At 34.8% G+C, this 27,023-nt stretch overlaps 1 protein-coding gene across 3 annotated transcripts in view; it reads left to right on the top strand.

Moving 5' to 3' along the window:
• The window catches only part of NETO1 (neuropilin and tolloid like 1), a 62,787-nt gene that overhangs the window by 14,282 nt on the left and 21,482 nt on the right, over positions 1 to 27,023 (top strand). For 2 of the 3 annotated variants that reach the window (XM_040065613.2, XM_040065622.2), the window contains exons 5-6: positions 19,534 to 19,575; positions 19,688 to 19,815. In XM_040065613.2, the coding sequence (XP_039921547.1) occupies positions 19,534 to 19,575; positions 19,688 to 19,815 (170 nt within the window). Of the gene's footprint in view, positions 1 to 19,533; positions 19,576 to 19,656; positions 19,816 to 27,023 lie in introns of those variants that run through there. The other variant, XM_040065626.2, reaches the window with a different exon arrangement.

Genomic DNA, 27,023 nt, shown 5'->3' with positions numbered 1-27,023 from the left:
CATTGATAAAGTATTCTAATAAAAAATGTAATTATCTCAGAAAATTCCATCATTTCTATTCCACTTCACCAATCATTCCCCAGCTGAGGAGTGGAATAGTTCTCTTTCCTCAATAAAGCAAACCATTACAAGTATTACCAGAGGACGTGTGAGGTTTCAAATAGTAACATGTATTAAATATTTTTCTAAAAAGGCTGTAAATCTTAACTGCATTTGTACAAGTATTCCTTGTCACTGTTTATTCCATTAAAGTAAAGCAAAATTCATAGACATGCCATTAATTCACCTGCTCCCACACTTGTTAACAAAAGATTGCTGACTTTAAATTTCTTCTTTGGCTGCAGCTCTACTATACTGCACTGCAACTGCACTGCTGGATGTGACGTAGTTCTGTGACTTCTTAGGTATTGAGTGATGAGTCATGCTTTAATATAGCTCACTCTAAAGCGCTGTAATTATTATGTAATTTTGTCAATTATGTCACTATTTTTTCAGCTAAATTGTTGTATTAGGCTGAACAATATTCTCTAGAATACTGCCTAAAATTAGCAGACCCAAATTTATTCCTTAATTATCCCAGTAGCATCCTACAAGTTGGTCTACATGCTCTATGTTGTTCTTGTTTCTGGTTTTCTTTCATTAATTCAAGGAAAATACTTATAAAATTAACTAGCATAGTTAAATTTTCTTTCAAGTCAAGGATACTGTTTTGCGTGGGTAAACAAATATACAAGGTTCAAACAGCAACAGAGGAGAGAATTTCTGTAGCAAATCATCTGATAGCCAGGTATATCTATCTGTTGTGAATTCTAAGACAATGGACAAAATGTTATTATAACCATGCAGTTCCCTTCTGAAAAGCAAGTCATATTTTTATCTCTCATCTACCATGGGTCTGTGGGCTTTTGTGATTTCCTCATCCTGCACCGTGAGTCTTTGCTTTAGATTCCTTTACCTTTTTTTTTTTCAAAAGGTTGTGCATTATGGTCAAAAAGATATTCATAGCACAATCTGCAACTTCTTCTGTCTAAAAAACTCTTAAGTAAAAGAGAATTTCATGGATCATGTTTTATCCTCATTCCTTTTCTACTGATGTAAGGAGAATTTCTACACAATGATCAATTCTGGTAAATTGGTACAGCAGCATAAATTATTCCAGACTTCAGATTAAATATATTTTTTTTTCTTCCTTGTTTCTTTCTTTTTTTTCCCCTCCACACATTTTCAATAGAAAGCTCAGCAAGTAGTAGGGAGTTTCTAGGAATATTGGCCGAAATGAGAATATGATTGATCTGACAAGTGTAAAACAGCGCTGCTGCCTCTTTGATCACCAGTAAGTTCATTCACATTCCACATTATTACTTGGACAGTAATATCCATGTCTGCGTCTTGTATTATGCAGACATGGATAAGGCATGGCATCTTGAGATCTGTTGTTCATATGTGTGCACTGGGAGGGGCTCCTGCCAACCCATAAAACAGAATGATGGCTTTCAAGATTGTATAAGAGAGGACTCCACTCCAAAATAGAACAGAGTAGCATAGAGAGGACTCCAATACAGAAATTATCACCTAAACCACCTAGAACTAGCTTAGGTAGTGACAACTTAAAAAATTAAATTATGAACAATGGAGAGAGCAGAAGAAAAACTTCAGCTAACCTCTCTTTAAAGAACTTGAAGAAAATGATCCAAAGCAAAGACTCATTTGGAAACAATTGCTGTCTCAAGCAGCTGAATACTCAGGGGAGATGCAGTTTTTCTTGCCACTCATCTCACTTGTTGAAAGCAGGACACTCTTCCTAACTGCAGCCTACAGAGGAGGCTTTCCTCATCCAAAGACAAGGGCAACCACATCACAAGTGCAACACAGCTATTTCTCGTGTATCAGCAATCTTTGAGAATCCCCACCTACCCCTGACGTCTCTCATCTGCCTCTTTTGCATTTGAGATCTTAACGGAGGATAAAGAGATGTGATGTTAAATGTGTGGGTCTGTGCCAAGATTTAAAAAATAAAAAGTAAATTTGACTAAATTGAAACTGCAACCCTTTATTTTTATTGGAATGGTACCTGGAGAAACAGGGAAAAAAATTATTTACTATGTCTTCAGGGTGTATAAAAGCAGCTAACTGGATGAAGTGGAAAAAAAAGATCAATTAGGGTATCATGAAAAATGCTGCAATGAAGATCTATTAGTCTGTGCATATGGAAAGAGTCCTGCACCTAAGGCATTTTAAATCTAGTTTGGACGAAGTCCTATAAAAAGAAATTCTATAGAAAAATCCTAAGGGATGGACTAATAAATTGCAATTACTACAACTTTTCTGTTCAATAATTTCTTTGACTCCTTAGTATTGAAATTGTTGGAAATCCATCCTCCAAGGGAAAAATGCAGTAGGGACTGCAGCTTCAGAAATAAATGTAACTCTTTTGCCATACATTCTTTTCCTTTTAAATAATATATTTTGTTTGTTTGTTTGAAAGACCTTTTAGAGGTCTTTCCAGTACCCTAAAAGGTGAGATCTTGCAGAATAAAAAACTTTAACATCAAAATCAGAGCTACATACATAACCAACATGAACACACCCAGAAACTGGTAAAAATACTGAAAGTTTTGCAAAGAAAGTTCTTTATTAAGAGGATAGCTTAGGCTTTCATTTTTGTCATTTCTAAATTATAGTGTTAAGCAACACATGGATGAATGAAGTTGTATTTATGGTACAATAGATTATTTTCAATATCAAAATTCTGAGCTAAGGGAAAAAGTATTCATCTTTTGCATAAATACAGATAATATCAGTAATAACCAGATGTATTTTGATGTTAATTTTCAACCATTTTACATACGTGAAAGTTTATAAATAAATGAAAATTTTACTTTTATATACTATTTTAATTTTATCTTTTATTTAAAAATTCTGATTAACTGTGTTCACTTCAAAATGGAACTTTCTGAGCCTATTGAACTTTCATGAATGCATACAAACATTTTTGCTAGGTTATTTCTTTCTAAGGAAATCTGATGTATGAGAGAAATACATATCAGGCTACAATATTTTCAGGTCCCTCTGGTTCATTTCTAATACAATTTTGATTGGCTAGGAAAAAACCCATAACATAAGTCAAAGGATAATTCATCCTTGCTCTTGTTTTGTCATTCTTTGGGCCATTGAAAGGTCTGCACCTGAAATTTCATTTCACCACTCTGGGTGCTTTGACTCAATCTATTGCATTAATTTTTCCTAAAAAGTTTTGTCTCAAGACCGCCTTCCAAAGTGGTGTTGAATCACTGTTTTGTGTAGGAAGATTCAAGTCCTACATCAAATTATTCACAACTCTTCTCTTTAAAGAGTAATTTTTAAATTATTATTATTATTTATTTTTTCTTAGTACAGACAAGGATTCAGGCAGAGAGGGGCTGTGTTTATCTGAGCTTTCTTGCTCAGCGAGAATAATCAGATTTCTGTTTATCCTGGTCCCTGATTTTGCAGGACAGTGGCTTAAGATAGCACATCATTACTTTCCGTTCCTTCACTTAGCAGAAGCCATCTGTGTTTTTATTTAGCCTCATTAACATAAACGTCAGTCAGTAACGTTTTCTATTCAGTTGCCTGATGTTGGAAAAAGAGAAAAAGATTTATACTCTTGTGTCCCAAAAAGTGAAATATGAAACACTTTCTAACCAGAGTAACAGTACTCTTACATTCCCATTTCAGTGAATGTCAGAGTAATAGAATAATTTTGTCATCTATCTTGAGGGAAAAAACCAAAAACCAACCCAAATTCTTCCCTGTTGGGGAATTTGCATATTTTAGAACTCATGAAAAATGTAAAGATAATTTATTAAATTAAGTTACAATTCTGAAATCTTAGATAAAATATTATCAAATAATTTTCCCATCTAATGTCCATGTTCTGCCTTGAACGTATTTAAGGAAGGAATATTTCCCAGGCAGCTGGGATAGCTGAATATTCATGTGAGTTGACTCAATTATTTGTACTTTTTTGTTTACTCTTCTGAACCTGGTGTGATTACTTTTAATTTAGTATCAGCAATGACAATCACTTTTTAGCAACTTGAAATCCAGTTAAGTTTTTGAGAACTAACAAACAATGCCAGAGCCACTCAACTTTGAACAAGACAATGTTTTTTCTTTGGGATCAGAGCTGATCTTGAAGTACGAGAAATTATTCATTGTAACTTCATTTAAACTTTTGAGACAGAACCAAGTGATGTCAAGAATCTCCAGAAAGTGTAAATCTATTTCATTTATTGAGATATAAGTCCCCAGCACTTCAAATAAGCAAATTCCTGGAGTTATGAATGTTTATTGTGTTCAAACAAGTGCACTTCATAAAAGTCAGGCACTTCATTGCTGTTTACATGGCATTAGGGCTTCTGGTCTTGGGAAAGGGAAGGAATTTCTCCCAAGTAGGATGATGCATTACATTGAAAGTCATGATCAAGTGAAAAATTTCAAGTGAAAAATAATGTTAAATTTCAAGAGAAAAATAATACCTTATGTGGAACAAATGAGTATCTAAAAGGTCTCGTGGGGTTCTCAGATCGCATATTATGTGTTGCCATCACAGAGTTACTTGTTTCTTTCAACAACACCCACAAGGCAAATACAGAGCTTCCTAGTTTAGAAATCTCCATGTGCCAGGAGTATCATATTACCAACAAAAGGAAGTTGAGTACTTAAGTCTCTACTCTGTTGAACTTTGATGCAAAAAACAAGAGCAAGAGAAATATAAGATAAAGTTTTAAGCATTTCTAGCACTGGAGTAAAGAAATACGGCAATTTAACTAGGGACACTTACTGCTTCCTCTGCCATGGGTACACCCTGTTCTCTACAAAAATCTCTTCTCTGCATTTGTTCCACACAGACTTCTAGAGAAGGTTTACTGGGCTATTCTACAGTGGTGCAGGTGCAAATAATTCTATTCCACCTCCACAGGAAAGACCTTTCTTCATTTGTAGGTGACCTTGCCTATAATGGTGATTATGATGTTGCAATGATAAATATTCTTTTTAGAGGAGTCTAATTTCTCTGACAAAAAGTGTGTGTTTTTGGAGTACCTGTGAGGGATCTTTAGGAATCTTAGATGTGCATTAAAAAATAGTTCTAGAAAGCTAATATTTTTAGATTAGACTGCATTTACAATACTGTAATTTACAATACTGTTGTCATTCTATAAATAGTTTATATTACTACTTGTTACAAAACAATTATGTCTAAACCTTAGGAGCAGCTGAGGATTTTCCTTAAATATGGTCTTTTTCTGATCCTCTTTCCCGAAGGATAAACTTTTGGCTTTATGTGAATACTATGCTGAGTTAGCTTAACCTTAGGTCTGATGTAAAGTGATTTCCTTTTGCTTTAAACATGTATAAAATAAAGGCCCTGGACATTTGTTTTCCCTATAAATTCTTGATTTCTCTGTAACATTTGTGAAGCAATTGAAAATGGGAGATCAGGGAGGATAATTTGGAACTGGTGCTGAACAGAAAGCCTAGGTAGTCATCTTCCATAAGTGTTTAAAAACAACTTATTTACAATGAGAATTTTCACTACCCACATTCAGAACAGCACCTCCAAAACCTGTTGTTGTGTTACTTGGAAGTTCTCATTCAAACATTATAGCACTTACTTCTTCAGGGGACAAATGGAAACTTCTTGTGTCATATGTAATGAATACGGAGTTTTTGATTACTCTTCAAAGGTTTTCCAGGTCACCTGATTTTCTCATCTGGCAGATTTTCTAATAGCTCACATTGAGATGCACTCCTAGGTGGGCGGTTGTGTTGTGGTCTCATCCTGACAAAATTGTTGTTGTCTGTAGTAATTTCTCTTGGGGACCTTGGAAACATGGATATCTGGAGAGATTCTGACATTGAAGCAGTTACCTTTCTTCACAAATACTTTTCTGAAGCTCTTCAATTTTCATCTTTATGCATTGTATCTGCAGGTTTGTGAGGTGTTACTGGTATAGCCAATAAATCTTAGCAATCACCCCAGTGTTTTTGTCTGGTCAGTCTTAGCGTGTACCCCATCTGCTAGGCAGAAAAGCTATTTTTTAGTGTAGCTATTCAGTTGCAACAAGTTTGATTCTTTAGCTGTCAGTATATGTTACGTAAAACCCATGTTTATATAATTTCAGTCATCTTTTTGCATAGGTTCAAGTAACTGTGATTGTAGATAGTTCTTGTTATTGTCAAATTTATTTAATGAAGCATTTAATTCCAATAGCAATAAATAATGATCTTTATTGAGATATTTACCTTTCCTTAACAGATTTTACTTTTTGTATAGTACTTCTAGCTAATTCTCCCTAAAGAAATATACACAAACTGTTAGAAGTCACTCACTTCCCTATTGCTAATATACAGGGTTCTTGCTCAATAATTAGTAACTTTGTAAACTTAAGTCTTTGCGAAACTGAGTCACATTTTTGTTTCTAGAACTGCAGTATTCAATGTTTAGTAAATGATGAAATGTGTCAGATAAGAAGTAAATCCTCTCACCATTTGTGATGTACACTCATCTATTGTCTAGCATTGATCCATTTTCTAAGGACAGCACTCCTATTTTTGTAAAGAGGACCATCCAGAGAATCTCTTTTGCTTACCAGTACTGAGATGAATGTTATTGAATAGTCTTTGCATATTTGCAGTTCTAGTAGGTGTTTGTTGTCATCTTAATATATCTTTTGCCATATTGATGGCTGAGACCTATCTTGATTTGTTTACTGTCATGCTGAGTAATGCAGACTATGTAATACCTTCATTTCAGATATCACACTTGAGCTTCTTTGATGGCCGGGTCTAAAAATAAGATCATGCTTCATTCAACTTTGACACAAATTTTGTTTTAAATATTTTTTAAATAGAGTTAGCTTGCCAATTAGTGCATCTGTGCCTTTCATCTGTCTGCTCTTTTTCTCCTATTATGTGCTAAGATATTAAGGAGCCTGCAGTCTTAAATACCATACAGATGTCATGGGGTAGGAAAATACTAACATGTAAAGTCTTTTTCATGTAAGAAACAGATTATACAATGATTTCTGTGAGAGGTAGGAGTCATCTCTATGGGTAAATCTGGCCAATATAACTACTGCTATATGCAAAACTCCTGGAAAATCAAGGCTGTGAATCAAGCTTATGAACACTCTGACTTAGTCTTATTTGTTTTTTTCCTTTTTTTTTTACTTTCTCTCTCTCTCTGTATAATTATAGCCTACCTCAAGCTTCTGACAACTTCCTTTTTACCATATGTACTTTTATCTTATACATACATACATTGAGGAGATACACACAAATCTCCTCTCAAAACACTGGCTGATGGCATCTATACAACTAGGCGTGTTGTCCTAAAAATGATCATGACAAATTGAGGTAGTGAGAAGTTAATTTTTTTTAAGTCCTATTTTAGGAGGATTCAATTTTCAGTATAATTGGGTTCATACAAGAGTCACCTGCCCATTGTGGATGTTGTTTAATATTTGTGAATGCTGAGTAGATTAAAGGAGGGGGTTTTTTCCTTATGCTAATAACTCACCTTATATAGAGATATTCCTAATCTTTTGTTTGGGAAAATCAACAAGTCATTTTTTTGTTCCATTTATATTCAATGTGTAAATATTTTCAATTTGCAATTTTTTTTTTTTTTTTTTTTTTTTTTTTTTTTTCATTGTGACAAATGCAAATGCTAGGTGTCCTTATTTTTTTCTCTGCAAAACCTTTTCATTTCATAATGGCCCTCAGGCCTAGTAAGAATAACAGCTACTATAATTTAACACTGTAATCCATCAAAAATCTCTGAAATTACTTTCTGATATGTCCAAGGATAATTCCAAAGAACAGTTGCTTAAGCTTACTATACTCAAACGCTGCACTGACAAGCCACTAAATCTAGTCTCAATTTAGCAAAGAATTTCAGAAAGCCTACATCTAAGCATGTGCCTAAATCCAGGCAATCTCTAGGCTTGGGTACTTACTTAAAAGTAAGTATGTTTAAAAACTGTCCTCTACTTTTTATCTATGGAACTAAGTAAAAATTAAATATCTGCTAGTTCTTGAGAGCAAAACTACTGTTTCTTCAACTCTTTTAATGAATTAAAACTAGATTTCTACCATCACACAAATTATGTGGTAGATCTATATCAATTCAGCATTTGTCCATTTGATCAATATCAAACTAATATACCCTTAAATATAGGTTCAATTTACTCTCTCCCTGTTTTTCCTTTTTTTTTTTTTTTTTTTTTTAATATTCTGTTACATTAAGCTGAGCTTTTGTTGGAGTTAGAAAACCATGATTAATGATTTTTCTGTCCTCCTGTGCTATTCTGCCTCTAAATACCCTTGCCCCTGAAAAAACTACTGTGGAATTGTCTGCAATGAAATTGTTTTCTTCAGTTGTCTTCTGCTTATATAATTATATAAAGGAAATAATTAATTCAGATAAGCTTTTTTGGTTCAGCTCAGTTGGTCAGTTGGGTTTACAAGTTGTAAAATGAAGTGATACAAGTTCTGGAATCATTTGCAGTGAGTACTGGTTCCACTCCTTGGATTTAAGATTTGAAGCATAAAATAATTTACCAGTGCATTTTTACCACATTCCCACTACAACTTTTGTTTGTACATCCATTGTCCAAGGGTCTTTTTTAAAATAGAAATGGAGCAGTACTTATGGATAGGTTTTTGAAAGAGAAAATTATTTAATTATATAATAATTATATTATTATTCTTTCTCTGAAAAATACTCTTATTTCAAATGCACATTACATACACGACCACAGCATAGCCTGCAATTCACTGGGGAGATGAATGCCTGACATTGTGGTTCCCTCAAATAGGTTGTAGAGGAGCTTTTTACTTCAATGCGAAAAAAAAAGTGTTTTGGAATGCACATTGTAAGATGTACTTCTAATTAATTTTTAGGTTTTAATATATAAGGTGATGAGATTTACCAAACAATTGAGAATGTCATTGAAAGGAATAAATTAACCATAAAAAATGTGAAAATAAGCAAATACTTTTGATCAACACTTCAAAAATACTGCTCCAGAGGTCATTACAAACTGGAGATGCAAAAAGTTTATTTGAATCCTTGGATGTCAAAAGTCTATGTAATATCCAGCAATTTCTGTTAAGAAAGTTTGCTTGAGTCATGAATAAGATGATAAAAAGAGAATTGCAAAATATTTTTTTGAGAATTCAAAATTAAATAAACTGATTTTTGTGACACAACCGTTTTTAAAATTTTGTACCAGCATGACAGAAGCAGGCAGTGTGAAATGTGTTATTCTAGTCACATATCAGTCCCCTAGATGACACTGAGAAGCCAGAAGATGTTGTGTAACAGGACTTACATACATCATTTGCCAGATGTTATCTGATAGTTGAAGCTCAAGAGACAATGTTATCAAATCTGCTGGTTGCAGTATGTGGGTTAACAAAAGATTGTATTGTACTCCTCTTGCTTTTTGGTTTTGTTTTTTTTTTTTCCCCTTTCTTTTCTTTTCCTGTAGCTCATTTCTCAAGTCTATGTGAATATTAGTATTAAAAGAGAATGCAGAAAATACTTCCTAAAAATATTTTATTCCTAAATGTTGATTTCATTATCAACATTTAGGTTTAGGGTTTAGACAGTTGGTTATTAACTGTTACTAAGAATTCCATACTGAAAATCTAAAAAATATTTTTATAATTTTTTTTTAACAAATCACATATTGGTCTAGGATTTTTAAAATCAAATTTATTAGTTTGGATCTCTGTAACTTTATGTGCATCCTCCACACTAAATAATTTTTAGCAAGAATACATATAATAATACATATAAAATTGTATTCTAGGATATTGAATATCAGTGATACATCAGTATAAATATAGACCAACAATTTACAATTTATCAAGTACTTATATATGAAAGGTTTAATTTATATTTTACTTTTTCTTTTTTTTTTTTTAAATCTTTTTTTTTTTTTTATCTCTAGAACTTTAAATGACTCTTTAAAATCAAGCTAGGAAAAATCCTGCTCTTTGGCAGTCAAAAACTTGATCTGGTCAAATGAAATTTAATTATTGTCTACTTGTTGGGTAAGCAGCTGACTCCTGCTTAACAATCCTGAGAGCTGTGACTGACCATCATGTTTTGACCTGCTTCTGCTGCAAGTCAAAACTCTCCTGAGACCTCATTCCTTCTAAATATTACATCAATGGTAGAAATAGACAATCTCTAATCAGTGCCCACTTTGCTGTTCTTTTCCCTCTTCAGCCACTTACGTAGCAATATTGGGTATTGTATAAAGTAGACATAAGGAGTTATGAACACTGCCTTTCTAAATTGTGATTCAATGAATCACAATTTCTTTTTTATTAATGTGATGCAGAAGATCATTTATTCTGTGTATTAGGCTGAGCCAGTCAGTTAGTGAAGGACTCAATCGATTGCTAAATTCAGCCCAGATTGTGGACCTACACCTGCCTCTTTTAGAATCAATATTAAAATTATGAGTAAATCCAGTGAAAACAAAATCACTGCTTCAGACTAGGAGATATTGTACAGAGGTGGAAAAGATGTAAATAATTTAAATTACATGTAAACTATAATTTTAAACTTAAAATCTAAAGTTTTGATAATAGAATTAAAAATTATTAATTTATACTTAATATAATCACTGTTTAGGGATTGCAGAATCTGAAGTTTCTGGGGTAAGGAAAAGTCAGAGACAAAAGAGTTTTATAGACATGAATGTAACTCTACTCGAATTCTAGGTTCCAAATTTCCACTTACCCACAGACTCACTTCTTTGTGACATTCATGACAAACCAGTTCGAGGTCATTTTGTGAAGACAGAACATGTCACATAAATGCTACTTAGGGAGGAGTGAAGATCCACTAGAAGAATGTAATTAAAAGAAAAAGCCATTGAAGACAATATGCCTTGGTTTAAAATTTATTTTCATGTTGATTTTTTCACACAGGCAGGCTAGTAAAACATATGTTAGTGTTGTTTATGACAAACAATCTTTATTCATTAATTTCAGTGGAAATGTCTGGGGCTAGAGTTGGTATGAGCTGTGTTTAGTTTCCATAATAAATCATACAGTAGGACTTTTCTCATAAAAATTATAGAAGTCCCAGCTGACTTCTATCTTGTTTCTGTTTACGTCTACTCTTTGTCAGTATAAGGAATTAAGTGTGGTTTGAACTTTCTCTGCCACTTTTCATTGCATGAAATTGGAGAAAAATTATCAATTTGACCAAAAGTGAATGTCACTCTCATGAAGTTATAACCAACAAGAAGCAAATTAACTGTTAGGCAAAAACCTGTCTGTAAAGCCTAGATTAACAAAAAAATATCTAAAGGTTTTCTTCCCATAATCTCAGGGGAAGCTGAGTTTCATGATACTGGAGAAGGGGGAATTATCAGTGCTTACTTCCAATGTGTTATTTATATCCTTCAAATATGTGAATGTTACCTTGTACAATAAAATGTAAAATTAATGTTTATAGGTAATTTAAGTGGGTAATTTAAGTAGGGGATTCACCGTTTAACACAGAGCCATGTTCCTTCTGAAACACTTCCTCAGAAAGAGCTGCTGTCCTAGGCAGTTAAAAAGATGAGGAAGCAAAAGGGTTAGACTGTCTCCAAAAGACACTCCCCAACAAGTTCTTAAACACACAACTTCTCATGCTGTGCATTTGGGGAAACTGCTGAGGCCAACAGATCAGTTTTCCCTGAGAGGACAGTTTCTAGCCAGAAAACCTCCTAAGAGTGGCAGAAGAAGAAGAAAAGATCTGATGTCACTGAAATTTATACTGCTATGAATTCTAAAATGACAGGACAGAAGTCTTACTTTTCCTGCAGTTGTTTTTGGGACTTGATGTTAATATGCCTTCCTCAGCAACTCACTGGGCTGTGTGACTTTTATAATTCCCCTTCTTGTTCACTGAAAGTGTCTGTGGTGGGCATATATAATTACAATTGGAGGTGACAATTGGGTTTAAAAAATGAATTTCACTTTTCCTTTGATATATGCTATGGTGGTTTTTTTTCTGTTTTTTTCCTTTAGAAAGAGAACATTCAGGTTCCAGCGGGGATGAAAACCTAGATTTTTTTCCCTTTGATCCTAAAGATTTCTACCCTAGATACAGAATACATTTTAAAAATGTCCTGTGTCATTGACTTTTTGAATCATACAATGACTTTGTTATAGGAGAGTACTAGAATATAATTCATCCAACAACTTTCAAAAGTCTAGCAGTTGCACAGTAAACTAATGAATGTATTTTTTTCAGTCAGTGGCTATTTCACTTGTTTCTACTCTTGGAATCTTAGTTTCTGGAGTGTTTTGTCTGTTTCATCTCCTGATATATATGGCCGGATGATTAAGCAAGCAGTTGTTTTTATAAAAAAAATTCAGTTCCCTCTGGTGCTCTCTGACAGAATTCTTCACTTTAGCAAAAGACCACCTGATGCTTTGCTAGTCTGTATGAGAAAAATATTTGGAGACGTGGAAGAATTTGTTTGTTTAAGTGGAAAGTGAGCTATTCACACGTGGAAACTAGCAGAGATATTTGAGTTTCTCATGTGAGATGCAGTTATCTTCAAAAATATGACATCACTGGAGTGGCCAGCTACAGCAGGAGAATATTAGTACGTGTAAACTCTGTGTTGTATTTATTTTTTAATTGGAAATGTGCCACAATGTGCAATGAACTGCAGGTTTTACAGTGCTACTTGAAGCAGCACAAGTAGTATATTCTGTTGACTACAATAGCTCTAAAATATGTAGCTATTCAAAGGAACACTACAGTAAATGCATTCATTCTGTCGAATGTTCTGAGGTGAAACTAGGAGAAAACATTTCTCCCACAAGAAAACAACAAAATCTATTTTAAATCACAAAGTTATTCTTTTAAGATCCTTCTGTCCTGAGAAACCCACCCAGCGGACTGATACAACATAAATATCCTGGAAAGGATGTGCAGATTTTGCACCCAGTGGTAGTGAGAAATAACCATGTGTGCACAGGCCCAATCTGCAGACGTAATGCTTGGTACCCAGTTGTGGCTACACATTTGGGCTCATTTTTTTCCCCTAGTCTTCTGACATGAACTTAAAGTGTTATTTCCTTGGACTGGGCAAGGAGTCATCTATAAAAAAATGGCAAGACAAATCCTGAGCCTTTTGTAGCATTTCGCTGAAGTGGCATGACTAGGAATACTTAGAATTCAACATTATTCAGGAAAAGCACCATAGCGTTGCACATCTCTCTTCCTAGTCCAGTTCAGAGACCATTAGTCAATTACAGCAAGCCTCCAGGATATTATCTTGGGGAGACACAGACAAGGTGCTGCCCTTGACTGATAGTCAGTCCTGGTGGTCAAGTCAGCTGCACTGTCACAGCAAGGCTGCATTACTCAGATAAAGTGGACTCCTGGGCTCGTTCAGTCTTCTTTCAATATTTTCGGGCAACCGGCAGATGAAGGCATATACAGCCCTTGAAATATTCATCATAGGACCACTTTTTTTCCCGCATTGCCATGCACAGTGTGCTTCATAAAGGCAATATAATGCTTAATTAGAGCACTCAGATGCTAGTGTAAATATTTAACATAATAAAAATTATATTAATAAAAATAATCCCACGCATAGCAAGGCTCCAGGACATCCTCTTTCCACTCATCAGCCTGAATACGACATTGTTGCCCATTCTCACTCTCCTTTGTCACTAGGTCAGTTCCAAAGAGCACTTCTCACTTAGGGGATTTAGGTTGGAACACCCTTTGAGGATGAGACCCAGAATCTCATGTGACCTTTTGCTTTCCAGGATGGTTCTCACCAAAATTTACAGGGAAGAAAGTTAGTACTTTAAAGGGTTTGCAGAATAGACAACAGGTTAAAATTCCAAAGCCTGCAATTGTGTGCATGAAAACAGAAATTTAACTGCAACTTCTGTCATCATGTGCTCTGTTCCAGTGGAATTCATTCAGATGCTTCTTGTCTGGTCGGTTTGACCAATCTTAGCAAGAATTTATGCAAAGACATGGATTTTTTTATTTTTTTTTATTTTTTTCCCTGTCATTGTCCTTTTGTTTCCAAATAGATGGCAATGAAACAGAAACACATAATTTTGGTGTATTGCTAACATTTGCAGTATATCTCATTTTACTGGGGTCACCATAGCAACACAATTAGTTTGTAAATCACTACCTATATTAATTACACTATAAAAATACTTTGTAAGTATGAGCTAAGAATAGTAAAGGGAAAAAGAAAAAAATAAAAAATGAAGGCATTAGAGAAATCAAAGTTTTGGGTAATATTTTGTGTTATTTCAACAATATGACTTTTTGCTGATTTAATGGCAGGTAGGTATTCAAGGTGAAATAGCAGGAGTCATGTTTATTGCTACATTTGGACTTTGCACTTTTGAGTTCTTTCATGACTGTTAAGAAGTGAAAAATCTGAGAAATATTATTTTAGGTTTTAAATATGTGGTCTTCAAAAGAGCTGCAATTGCTCACAATATTGTCCTTAAAAGAAAACACAGAAAATAAAGAGCAACTACAGCACATAATATTGCCAACTATAATTATTACAGAACTTTCCATAGTGTCTAGCAAACTGTAGACTTTCTTTGGTCACTTTTTGATATCATTAATACAAATATAGACATATATACGGAAGTTTCAAGAAGACTACAAATATGAAAAGAGCCATCAGAACAAATTTCATTTTAGGCTAATAAGAAATAATTTTGTGAGTTCTGCATAGCTATTTGACTTCATATTGTTTTTCTTCTTACTACTTTTTCGTTACTCTCCCCAGCAGAATAGATAAGTTCCCTCTGAACACCACACAAAAAATGTTTGAGTCCAGAAATGTTTTTCTGTTTTAGAATTATATTAGTGATTCTTTGAGAATCACTTTTATGCTTTTGAAATCTTTTGGCCATCTTCTTCCAATTTTTTTACTCTATCATCAAATACATTGAGGCAATGACATAAAATACCTTAGAATAATCGTGTTTTTCTGTACTGAGTTGTTCAAGCTCTGCTTTTTTAGAGAACTGTACCCCTCAAGAGGGCAAGGCTGGTTTAGGCTCCCAGAAATCATTGTAAAAGAACTTTAGTAAACTTACAGATAAATAACTGGTGGCTTGCTGTGTAGTGCAATTCTCTTTACTTTTCTAGGAATATTTACATGCAAAATTTGGTCTCTACTAAGTTCTCTGACAGGGAAGCATGTGCATGTGTTAAAATTTCTAAAATATAGATGGATAGGAGTTGAATAGCTATTTTTAGTCAAACAGAGAAATTAAAAGATATATATCTACAGCTGCCTGATCAGTGAATAAAAGTGTACAGTCTCCCTACTTCTGTTTGGGAAATACGGCTTCAACATGTATTGTGACTGTTTTCTGTATGTATCCATTAAAAAGGAGGTTTTGTACTCGCAAACAGCAAAAACTCCCTTAGTTTTTAAACATTAACCCTTTGTAGTGTATAGTTTATTCAAATAGTTCAAATGATTCCTCCACATCTCATTTATAGAAGAGAGAAAAATACCTCAAAAGTTATTAAGCACAAGAATTTTACGTTACCCATTTCCTTCCTTTTGACTTTTAACTGTACAGCAATTGTTTGTGTTCTTTACTGTGTGTATTGAATTTCAGATATTAAAAAAAATTGGGTAATTAAGTATACTGTAGTCTAGATATGGTCAGGAACACATAAACTCAATCTTCCATTTTTTGAAAGAGATATTAAAATTTTGACATATCTTTTGACTGCCAGAGTGAGATATCTATTATTTTTTATGAGTGAAAGTAGCAGGTTTGAAGTTCACCAGGTAGAAAGTGCCCAGATGAATTTTTAATGAAAAGCAAAGGAAAAATTAACAAAATGTGAGAGGTGAAAGGCAAAATCAAATTTTGCCTTTGTAAGAGTGAAAATACTAACTTTGCTGTATTACAACATTGCTTTTAAGAGCCTTATGCCATCTGTCTTTGTAGAAAAGTTGAACAATCTTTATAAGTGTGGATTTTTAAATTTAAAATGTCATCTTTTAAAACATATTTGCAATAATACTTACCAGCAGAACATCATGTTGTTAGCAGTTAGTTTGAACTTTACGCATTTTCCCTATGTCTTACAAAAATTATTCAAGTAATACAATTTTAAACAATTTAACTTCCTGTGTAAGTGACAGAGTGAGGCATTACATGCATATGTGCATGCATGGGGGGGGTAAATGTGTTTCTGTGTGGATATATCTCAGCTGTGCAATCCCATAAGATGCTGCTGTGTACTTGTATGAATGGTCATTTACATACCTTTTGAAGACTTAATCCAGTTGATGTGCAGTGCCTTTTAACTTTACCTTTTTCTTTATTTAATAAGATTTTTGAGCAGTCAGGTACCTTAACTCCTTGCAAGTGGCCTCCTGTTCCTCTATTTAAATTCCATGTTTGCCAGCTGCTTAGAAGAGACAGATTTCTTGCATAGGAACAGTGAAATGAAAAATAAAGAAATGTAGTACGTTTTCCATGGAAAATATATATTCCAAAGCTAGCATCCAAAATCTTCAGAGTCTTCCATGAAAACCTAGTGGAGCTTTTTGAAACCAGGCCTAAGTATTTCATATTTCTTCGGGCTGGATGGATATGTTCCTGCAACTCAGAGCAAACTCCACAAAACCAAGTCTGCATTATGGTAGAGATTTGTCTAACTTCTGCTGCTAGCTCAGATAACATGTCTACACTTTTAATTGTTTTGTCCATTATCATCCAATTCTATTGTTTAGTTATTGTTTAGATGGCATCTGAAGGTCGTCTTCTCAAACCCTTCTCCAGCAAAAGCTACTTGCCTAGGATCATGTCTAGACAGCTACTGGATATCTCCAAGGACAGAGACTCCAAAACCTCTTGGCTACCTTGCTAGTCCTGAGTTACCTCATACTGGAGAAGTTTTTCCTGATATTGAGATGGAACCTCATGTGATTCAAAGTGTGCTCATTGCCTCTTTTTCTGTCACTGGATAACATTGAAAAGAGCCTGGCTTAATTCTCTTTGCTCCCCTCCATTAGGTTTTTGTAAACATTGGTGGGATCACATCTGACCTGTCCCTTCTCCAGACTGACTAATCCCAAATCTATCAGCCTTTCCTCATACGTTCCTTAAAAATTTCACGACCCTTTGTTGGATAGTCTCTAGCACCTCCACATTGCTTCCTATTTTGCCTCTGATTTTTCTCTCTCCTTATGGGTGATGCATCTTATTTTTCACAGAAAAAATTTCCAGTCTTGGGTGTTTTCCTCACGGGAACATGATTTTCATCTGACTACTGGAAGATCTAACCAGTCAGTGTTTATATAACATTAATGTTCTGACCCAGACAGAGTGAGAATAACAATTTGATTGAATTACATACAGAAGAGCTGCTAAAATCTAATCCATTTAATGGGAGACTATTTAAAAAGCAATATGTGATAGCTAAATATTCTCAAAAGTGGGTGAATTTTAAGCAACTGTGATAATACCTTATTTACAGATTTTGTTTTTAATATAGCAGTATTGGTATAATAGCAATATTTAATGAAGGGTTATCACTTCAGGTGTCGTAGGTTTTATTTCCCTTTCACTCTTGAAATGTTGAGAACTTGCAAAAATTTATTTTTTAAAACTGAGCAGATCTCCCATATTTCTAGAATGTTAATGAATTTTGCATCTCTGTATGTGTTGTTAACCAACGTTACTGTATTGTTAAATGAGAACGTACATTCTGCATCATTTTATGGGTCAAATTATATGGTCTAGATTGTACTTCAGCCTGGATTCTTGATAACACTGCTTTATACGAAAACTCTCACATAAATAAAATTCTGGCAGGATGTTTTTTGTTTTCTTACCTCCTAGGTACTTTACTAATGTGGGGGAGTGTTTTCAGTAAATCAGAGTAATCCTTGCAAACTCAGTAAAAGGAAGAAAAGCAATGGTTACATGAGGTACAGTTGGGATGGTAATTTGAATCACCAGTAAAAGGAAATTTCCTTTAAGGATCTCACTTTCAGAGCTAGATACCAGCATCCCAAGTACAACATCTGAAATATTTGATCACATTTAATGCTGTTGGTAATCATATCTATCTACTGATCTATAAAAATGAGTAACAATTAATACTAATTTCCTACTCAGATATATTTTCAGTCCTGTGAGCCCATGAGTATTTACTCATGATTTATGTTGTGCAACTGTAAAAGAACTTTGGGAAGAACAACAGCAGCCTGGTTATAGAGGGGCAATTTAAAAAGCGATTTTGCAACTCCGGTTTTTGAAATCAACACATTTTGACTGTTTCGATTAAAATGGCTGATCTTGCTTATACAGCACTAGACTACTTTGTTATATTATCTGGTTATGATTATTACTGTTCTTAATTGACTAAGGCTAGAGGGAAACAGCAGTCTTTGTGGCTTGGTTGTGAGTTTAGTTTTCTTCATTTGATATATCTTGTTCTTTCCTTCTTCCAAAGTTGTTTGTTTGTTTGTTTGTTTGTTTTGTTTTGTTTTGTTTTGTTTTGTTTTGTTTATAGCTCTTTCTACACTGACCCAGTTGTGAAACAAGATCAGTTTCATGCGTAAATGAGAAAAAGAGTGCACAACATTCATTTTAGGCAGAAAAGCAGAGCAAGTGATAAAAATTTCCCAGACAAGACCAGTCTATTCTAAGAAATCATTTCTTGAAATGCTTTAACCTCCCATATTTCCAGTTTTGGACAGTATCTTCAACCTGAGCCAAATTTTGTGAAATTATGATATATATATGGCTGGTTGTTGGAGCACAGGTCTAATACCAAGGTCGTTTCATCTCTGTAATACACCTGGATATAAAAGAATGATACAAGCCCTCTCAGATAGCAAATACATTCATGTTTATCTGATGGAAAATAGCACGTGTTAGACTTATTACCTTGCTAGCACAATGACTGCTGATGGTAATTCTTATAGCATTTTCTTCCAGTAAGACCAAATGGGTGCTTCTGATGAAGCATCTCCTCTTCGTCAGTAGGGATGGCAGAGTATTCATAAACACAGAATTATGTTTAGATTCTCTAGTTAAGTTGAGTGTTATTCTTCAAAATGCAAAATAAGCAAAAAGATTCTGAATGGATCTGTAAATATATCCTCTTTCACTACACTGATGTATTAAAATGTCATGTGGTTAGCTGTGTGATGTTCTCACTTGCTAATGTATGCAGAAATATTTTTGTACCCTTCTGAATGAGAGAGACAGGGAAAAGTAGGATTTCATAACAGAAAAAAATAACTTGGTATGATGGCATCAGTAATTTCTTCATTAATAATTGTTGTGTTGCCATAATTTTGAATCTGTTCCCATTTCCAAGAAGTATATGTATAATTATATAACTAAAGTGCATTATAAAATTTGAGCATATTGACATAACATGCTAGATATTGAACGAAACTAATTTTGTCTTTCTCTGTTTTTAAGATCCAGATTTTAAGGACCTTGGCGTTTTGAAGCCATTGCCAGGTTGGTATGTTGTTTTTGGTTTTTTTTCTAACTTGGAGGCCTTTATACTCTGCTGTAGAAAACATTTTGTTTGCTGTTCAGGTTTCATTTTTTCTGGTGTTTTGTTATTCAGTTTGTGAGTTTGAGATGGGAGGACCTGAAGGAATTGTGGAATCTGTACAAATTGTTAAAGAAGGAAAAGCTTCTGAAACTGAAGCAGTAGACTGTAAATGGTACATCCGAGCACCACCCCGATCCAAGGTCAGTCCTTCATCCACTTGCTGATTTGCCATTTAATTTAAGAAATTGACTTTTCTAATATATTGTGCATTTCTTAGTACAGTCAGATCTCGTTTAATAACTTCACAGCTTGAACTGTAAACTATTTTTTTCCTTCTGCTGTGGAAGGGTAATTTGTCATCTCAGCCAAAACAACCACCTTTATCCATAAATGATGATTTGGGCAGTACTAATGTGCTTTTTGTGCCATAAGTAATTTTCTTAAATTCATCTTTAATTTTGCTCATATTTTTAAAGAATCAATGTGTGTTTTAAAGTGGGAAGAAATCTTATAATTTTAATTTGCAATATACTACGAATACTTAACATAGAGAGAACTGAGGGAGAACTGCTGGCTCCCTGAGGTCATCATTGTTTCTTGTCTTGTAACTGTGAAAATGGACCTAAGGTAAATTAATGTTCCTCTGTATGAAGTTTTAATTTAATTTGTTTAGAGATGCAAAGAGTATTCTCATTTCTTTTCCTCCACAGTCAGCAAGCCAGGGCTTTGTAAGAAACATAGAGGCCTGCATTTTGAATGAATTCAAAAATACTTTTCTTGGATTCCCCTTGATTTTCTCTCTTATCCATAACTTATCAGTTATGATATGAATTAATTGTTGCTGGCTACACTACCACTTCTCCCCTCTTTGCAATAGGAACAGCTTTATGCCTCCCACCTACTTGCGTTCACTGTGTAAAAGACACCCCACAGTATTCTTTTTCTAGCTGTCTTATTGGACAGAAAAGGTTTTAGAAAGTAGGATTTATATATGCACTACTCTCTGCTGTCTTTAAACAGATAAAGGCTTTTTTGGTATAACCTCAGTGAGGAGACTGTACTGAATACGTAATTGTCTCATCATCAGAATAACAAATGGATGAATGTTGAAGGGTTCTCTTCAGGAAAGGTTCTTCAGAAGAGAAAAAGTCATTAGTGTCAGCGTTTTTCTTTTGGGAAAGTTTAGGAAAAGAGTTGGCTCATAAAGACTACAGATAAATTATTTCCAGAGAATACTTTAATCTTACTTTTTTTTTTTTTTTAACTTTTGGATAAAATTAATATTGATAGAGGTTTTCAATTAATTAGATGAGCTTCCCATTTTGCTACACTAAGTAGTGATATGAGACGATTGGACTGATGAATGATTATTCCATACGTTATAGGCAGTTTATATTCATTCAGATAAAATCCCAGTATCAATACAAGCTTCAGAAAGAACAGACGGAGAGCAGCCCTGCTGGGAAAGCTTTGGAAATGTTGGTGGATGAGAGGCTGGACATGCCCCAGAAATGTACACATCCAGCCCAGAAAGCTAACTGTGTCCTGGGCTGCATCAAAAGCAGTGTGGCCAGAAGGTAGATTTAGACTAGATATGAGTAAGATATTTTTACAATGAGGGTTGAGAAAAGCTGGAAGAAGTTGCTCAGAGAGTTGGTCGATGACTATCCCTGGGAGCATTCAAAGCCAGGTTAGATGGGGCTCTGGGCGACTGGATTTAGTTGGAAACATCCTTGCTTATAGCAGGGAAATTGGACCAGATGACCTTTATAAGTCCCTTCAAACTTAAACTATCCTATGATGTATTTAGGTATTAGTAGAAAGAAAAAAGAATTGTAATTATAGTCACCAGAGTTAATTAAGCCAATAACATTTCCCTATAGTCTAAATTCAAATTTATGGTTGATCATATAATGTCATTGTGATGTTCTTACTTTGTCCAGTTCTAAAGTTCTATATGATTCAAAGTCCTGCTAAAAACTCCAATTTTACCTACCTGTAGTATTTATCTATACTGCAGTCCTGATGTAAATCTCCAAACTAGGTATTTATGTAACTGGAAATCCATTGTGTCTCAGAAGAATACTACACTAACACTGTTAGTAGAAGACTAAAATTTAAAGTTCATTAATTCTTCATAAGCTTCCATACCTGCATTTAGTTGTGTTGCATTCCAAGAATTGTATCCTAGCTGAAGGGCACTTGGAAGGGAGAGCAACAAGAAAGTTTTAGAAAAATTAAGTAATACTGGATGCTATTTAATGTCATCTAGAAGATTTTGTGAAGGAGTGCAATACAATACAATAAAACTCTTTTACAAGGAAGAAGGAATAGTCTGATGCTCATGCCTGTAGGATAGCTCGGTGTCTCACACTCTGAAAGAAAGTTTCAGGTTAGATATGAAGGGAGAAAATTCAAACATCAGGGAGGACATTAGTAATACTTGCTGAAGAAAGTTGGTTCAGCTGGCATTGTTAGCAGTCTGAAAGTGCAAGTTAGATAACAACCTGTGAAAAATGAGAGAAACATTAATAATCCTACCTTTAGGCAGAGGGCTGGACTGAGTCTTGATGGATCCTGCTGTTCCCATCTTAGGGAATTATCTGGGTGGAGAGACTAAGCAATATAAAAGGATATAAATCAGTGTTTCTTAATGTAGAGTTGAAAGGTTTCACAGCAAGCTAGGGAAAAAAAAAAAGAGATTTTTCAAGCCTAGGTCTTTGAGGGGTAAGTCCAATTTAGCATTTGGAGCTTAGTGTGGTTGTCAAACAGATAACACAGACAAGTATATACCTGTATAGATGCATAACCATACAGTTATGATTTCATCACATTGGGACAAGTGGAAAAATATATTAAGATAGATATTAAGGAAGGAGGAACAAGTGGATAAGTTATTAAGAAATTTGTATGAAGTAAGGTTTATGATAAGATTGTTTATGGGTCTGATTCAATTGAACTGGAATCTACTGTTCATTTTTACAGTCAGCTTCCTTTGTCCCTATCTAACCTTGAATTATTTGACATATTCAGTACAATTATTTAGTGACATCATTTTAATTTATGTCAGCTTGCACCTATGAAAACAAGCTCTCCTGCTAAGAACAGTGAGAACTCAGCAGACACCTTTAAACCCACATGTTCCTGTACCCTGGGCTGCACAGTTTGTTACTGGGAATTATGCCTAAAAGGCAAGAGTTTCTCAAGAGAGAGTTTGTGTTGGAGTTTTTCATCTTTAGTTTCTTAATTAAACAGTGCCAGAATGTGAGTTGCTTGCAATTTCATTTGGCGTAAGCTCATCCAATCTAAACTGTCTACAGAAGCAAGATGCAAGTCCTTCCCTTGGTTTCCAATTGCAGATTCCTGCCAAGTCTGATCTCAATATATGAGCAATGAGATCAGCCAGGAAGTGTGCACTTGAGGTCTCTAAGCCTGAGCTTCAAACTGACAGTCTGGGTCTAATGCTTCTATCCTCAGTGATCTGGAATGGGACAGAGAGCAGAAAATGTGTTTCACACACTTAAAATAGAGTCATGACTGATTACCTTATATCACACACAAACAGAAAAAAAATTCTGAAATGCATGCAGAACTCAAACATTCTCCAAGTGCAGAATGCTGCAGAAGGCAGTCTGAACACAACTTATATGCAGACCTAGAGTCGTATATGTGAAAGTGACTAGCTGAAAAGTCTGTGTTTCTTGTAATAACTCAAAGTCAGTTCCTGCTGAGTAAGATAGCTGTGAATTTTGAGTAATTTTGAGGGCTCTGCACTTCATGTAGAATATGACTGCAATTAGTATTCAGAGCAAGAAAGGAAAATTAAGAAGAGAGCTGCTGACTGAGTGTGCTAACCCACCTGGAATAATAAAGTTCTGGAGCAACTTCCTCATCTGAAAATTCTTCAGTGTAGAACAAAGCCCAAAGAAGGAAGTGTATAAGCTTATTGCACAGTGATTTGAAAAATTTCAGAGACATCATTGGCTGCAAACAGTGGATAAACAAAGATTTTGCATTTAGGAATAGAAAATAAGAAAATGGATGGAATTATTGTTTCCTTTCATTCTGTTAAGGGGGAAGTTTTGGAGGAAAATATCAACAAGTGTTTTCTCTATGTTGGATGGATCAGCATATTTTGACAAAGCCTCCCAGGAACAGAACCATGTTCATGCTCAGGTAGCTTGCTTTGGTGGATAACTTTCCCAGCGAGGTACCTTTGTTCTTTGAGAGGCTCTGTAGAAAAAAATAACACAGCAGAACTTGGTATTAAGAGTAATTAAATATTTACAAATATGATATCCTTGTGTTGGGAAAAAAAACAGTAAGCAGTGCTATTGAAAACATTATTTATTATCAGGCTCTCTGGGCACCTCAGGAAACAGCATCTAAACAGGAATTAATTTGTTAGTCCAGTGGAAATAATCTATTCTTGAGGAATAAGCAATTTAGACATTTAAACTGAACAATTAGTGGGAGTAGCCTCTTTATTTGTACCACGAGAGATAAAATAAAGTTATAAGGCAGTTAGGAAAAGTAATGTCTAATTCTCTTGCCCAAGGGTGGGGTGGTGAGGAATGAGGCTGGGAGCGGGGCAGTGTGACCCAGTGTGACCGAGGTTGTGGGTTTGTGCCGCTACTTGGCATGCTCCTGGCCAAATGGAGAGATGACTCTTTGGTTCCAAGTGCCTGCCTTCATGGTGAGTGTAGTCTGGAGAGAGATCAGGTTATTGTGTGTGCATTTCCGAGACAGTCAGGAGGAAACATGAAGTGAAGCAAATTGCGGAGCCGCAAGTGTGTCTGTGTCACCCTGGTTTTTCTGAGTTTTTTAAAGCCTTTTGATTGTTCATAAAATGGAGTCTGACCTTTTAGCTACTGTACAATATTAGGAGCAGTTTTCACTTTTTCTCACACATGTAACATAAACAAATCCTTTGGTTTTCATTCTCTGTCCTTTGTTTGCATGTTTCTAACCTGAAAACAATTGTAACTGGCAGTTGGTCTGGCCATTCATCTAGGGGGTGAAAACTCCAGAAGCCAATCCACAGCCAGACCCACAAATGTATATAAAGTAAGAAATAAACAGGCAGAGGGGCTCTCCGCCTGGTTCTCCGCCTTGGCTCAGCCTGGAGCTGGCTCGGAGGAACAACTCTGCCCTGCGAAAATCTCTTGACTCCGTGTGATTGCGTATCACAGTCACATGTCTGTTTAAACTGATGTGACTAAACCAAAATGTTTTCTGCTCTCCCATGTGAAGTGGAAATTTGTGCTCTTAGATGGGACCTCCAAGAAAAGCAGTTTAAGCTGTTGGTGCTGGCAGACTAACATACACTAATTTTTGGAGGCTTCTTTAATCAGTTGTAGAAGAAAAGCTTTAAGTAGTGCACTAAAATTTAATAGGAGCCATTTGAGTGGTGATTCTCGAAATGTTAGGAATAATGAAATTTAAAGGCTGAATAACCTAACAGCCAGAGATACTTTTTCAAGCTTCAGATGACCTCCTTCTCTGAAGGAGATCTGAAGCTTACAAACATACAGATAATGCAAATAATATTGTGGATTTTAAAAAGCCCAGCATATATATATATATATGGAGCTATGTGAATAAATTATGTTTAAACAAGTAGAAAATATTATTTATCCATGTTAAACTATTAAAATCTGTTATGTGAAGTAGTTTTCTGAGATGAAGGTGCAAGACAAGTACATGTTTGGAATCATGTATATAGAATCTCTGCAATGAAGGCATGTCAATGCATGCACAAGAGTAGCGCTGTCAAAAACCCCACTTTTAAGTTACCATGAATCTATTCCATTCAGATATAAAAATATAATGAACCATAGCATCCTCAAACCAAATAGCTATTAAGAAGTGTAATTTTAAAAAGCTATTAAAGAAAGTAATAAAATGCCTGCCAAAGAGAACAGCAGAATCAGGATGTGATCTCCAGTTTTCAGTGTTATAAAGCAGAACAGTACCAAGGAGCTATAAATGTTGCTCACTTGTGAGAATTTTTGGACTGTACTAGAAAAAAATGAGGATGATTTGACAGAGTATGTGTCAGCTATTGAATAGTCACAGAGGTTTGAAGAAACAAACAGGACAAAGCAAAGAAAGCCCAAAACCTGTCTAGAAAAATGGTGTTCTGATACGTGAGCCTTGGCTATGAATCACAGTATCTTAGAAGTACCATATAAAATTGTCATCTTTGACAGACAGCATTCTCCAAGCTCCAGAACAGGAGAAAATATGAAGTAAAATATGAGGAGCTCTCTGTTTGTACCACATGGTCCCAGAGTAGTAACAGAAGGACCAAAAATGTTGAGTAATCCCCAAAATAACAAACAAAAATCCAAATAGATCATGTATTATTAACACTTCTGCAGTGCAGTAATGTTGATTGAAAAAAATATTACCATACAAGCAAGAGGACAGACTATTTCAGATGACAAATTCAAGCATCACTGATAAAATTCTTTTTAGGCTGGTGTACTTGTTGTCTGGTTGCCTTGAAGGAGTTTAATTAGTGTTGCACAGTTTGCTTTAAAAAATACTGGGTTTCCCAGGCCTAAATACTGGAGGAATCATCTTGAAAGTACTTTGTTAATCACACAGAGCTTAGAAAGAGGTAGAAAAAAGCAGGTGCTGTAACTGATCACTGAGCAATGGGACAATTTAACCCAGTCCTGTGTCTACAAGTGAATTGGCTGAACCCATAAGGGGAATATGCAAAATCTGGACATTATGCTTGGATGAAGAGGAAGTTTTTCTCTAAATTCCTTTTGGCAACTGAACAATGGCGCTTTTTTGGTTTGGTTTAAGGCAACTGAGTGTCTCTGTAGATAATATTAAGTCTGATGTGCTGGGATATGGTTTGAAGCTTTTCCTGACTGGCTTGATCAATCATGTTGTCATCCCTAACCTTCAGTGATTGATTAAAATGCAGAACTCATAAAAAGTGATTCACTATGAGGAGATTATAATCTGACCATTTTACTGAGGTGATACATTATTTGCTGTTTATAATAATTTTGGGGGTTTTGCTAATGTGTTTTCAGAGATTTTTGTTGTTTTCAAATTGAAATGAAAAGTAAAACTTTACCAGCATTTCCTTTTTTGATTATATTTATGGTGGCAATACAAAACTTACTGGTGATAAGAGAATTATTTAGAATACAATGTGATGGAGTGTAAATTACATACGCCAGAGTTGCAGTGAGGCCTTATCAGTTTTTTTGCTAATGACATTGGCATTTGCAGTGACATCTCAAAACTCAGTTAATCTAATACTTGAGCAGCCCTCTCTCCTAAGTAATGTGGAGCTGATGATTTGACAAAAGTGTCTTATTAAAACATTGCAACAAAAATGTGAAAGAAGATATGGCAGCTATGCTTCTTCTTTCAAATAAGA

This window comes from Hirundo rustica, chromosome 1 (genome assembly GCF_015227805.2).
Source record: "Hirundo rustica isolate bHirRus1 chromosome 1, bHirRus1.pri.v3, whole genome shotgun sequence".
In the NCBI taxonomy this organism is placed as follows: domain Eukaryota; kingdom Metazoa; phylum Chordata; class Aves; order Passeriformes; family Hirundinidae; genus Hirundo; species Hirundo rustica.
The sequence above is the reverse complement of the archived record's forward strand: the minus strand, read 5'-3'. Positions and strand labels throughout refer to the sequence as shown.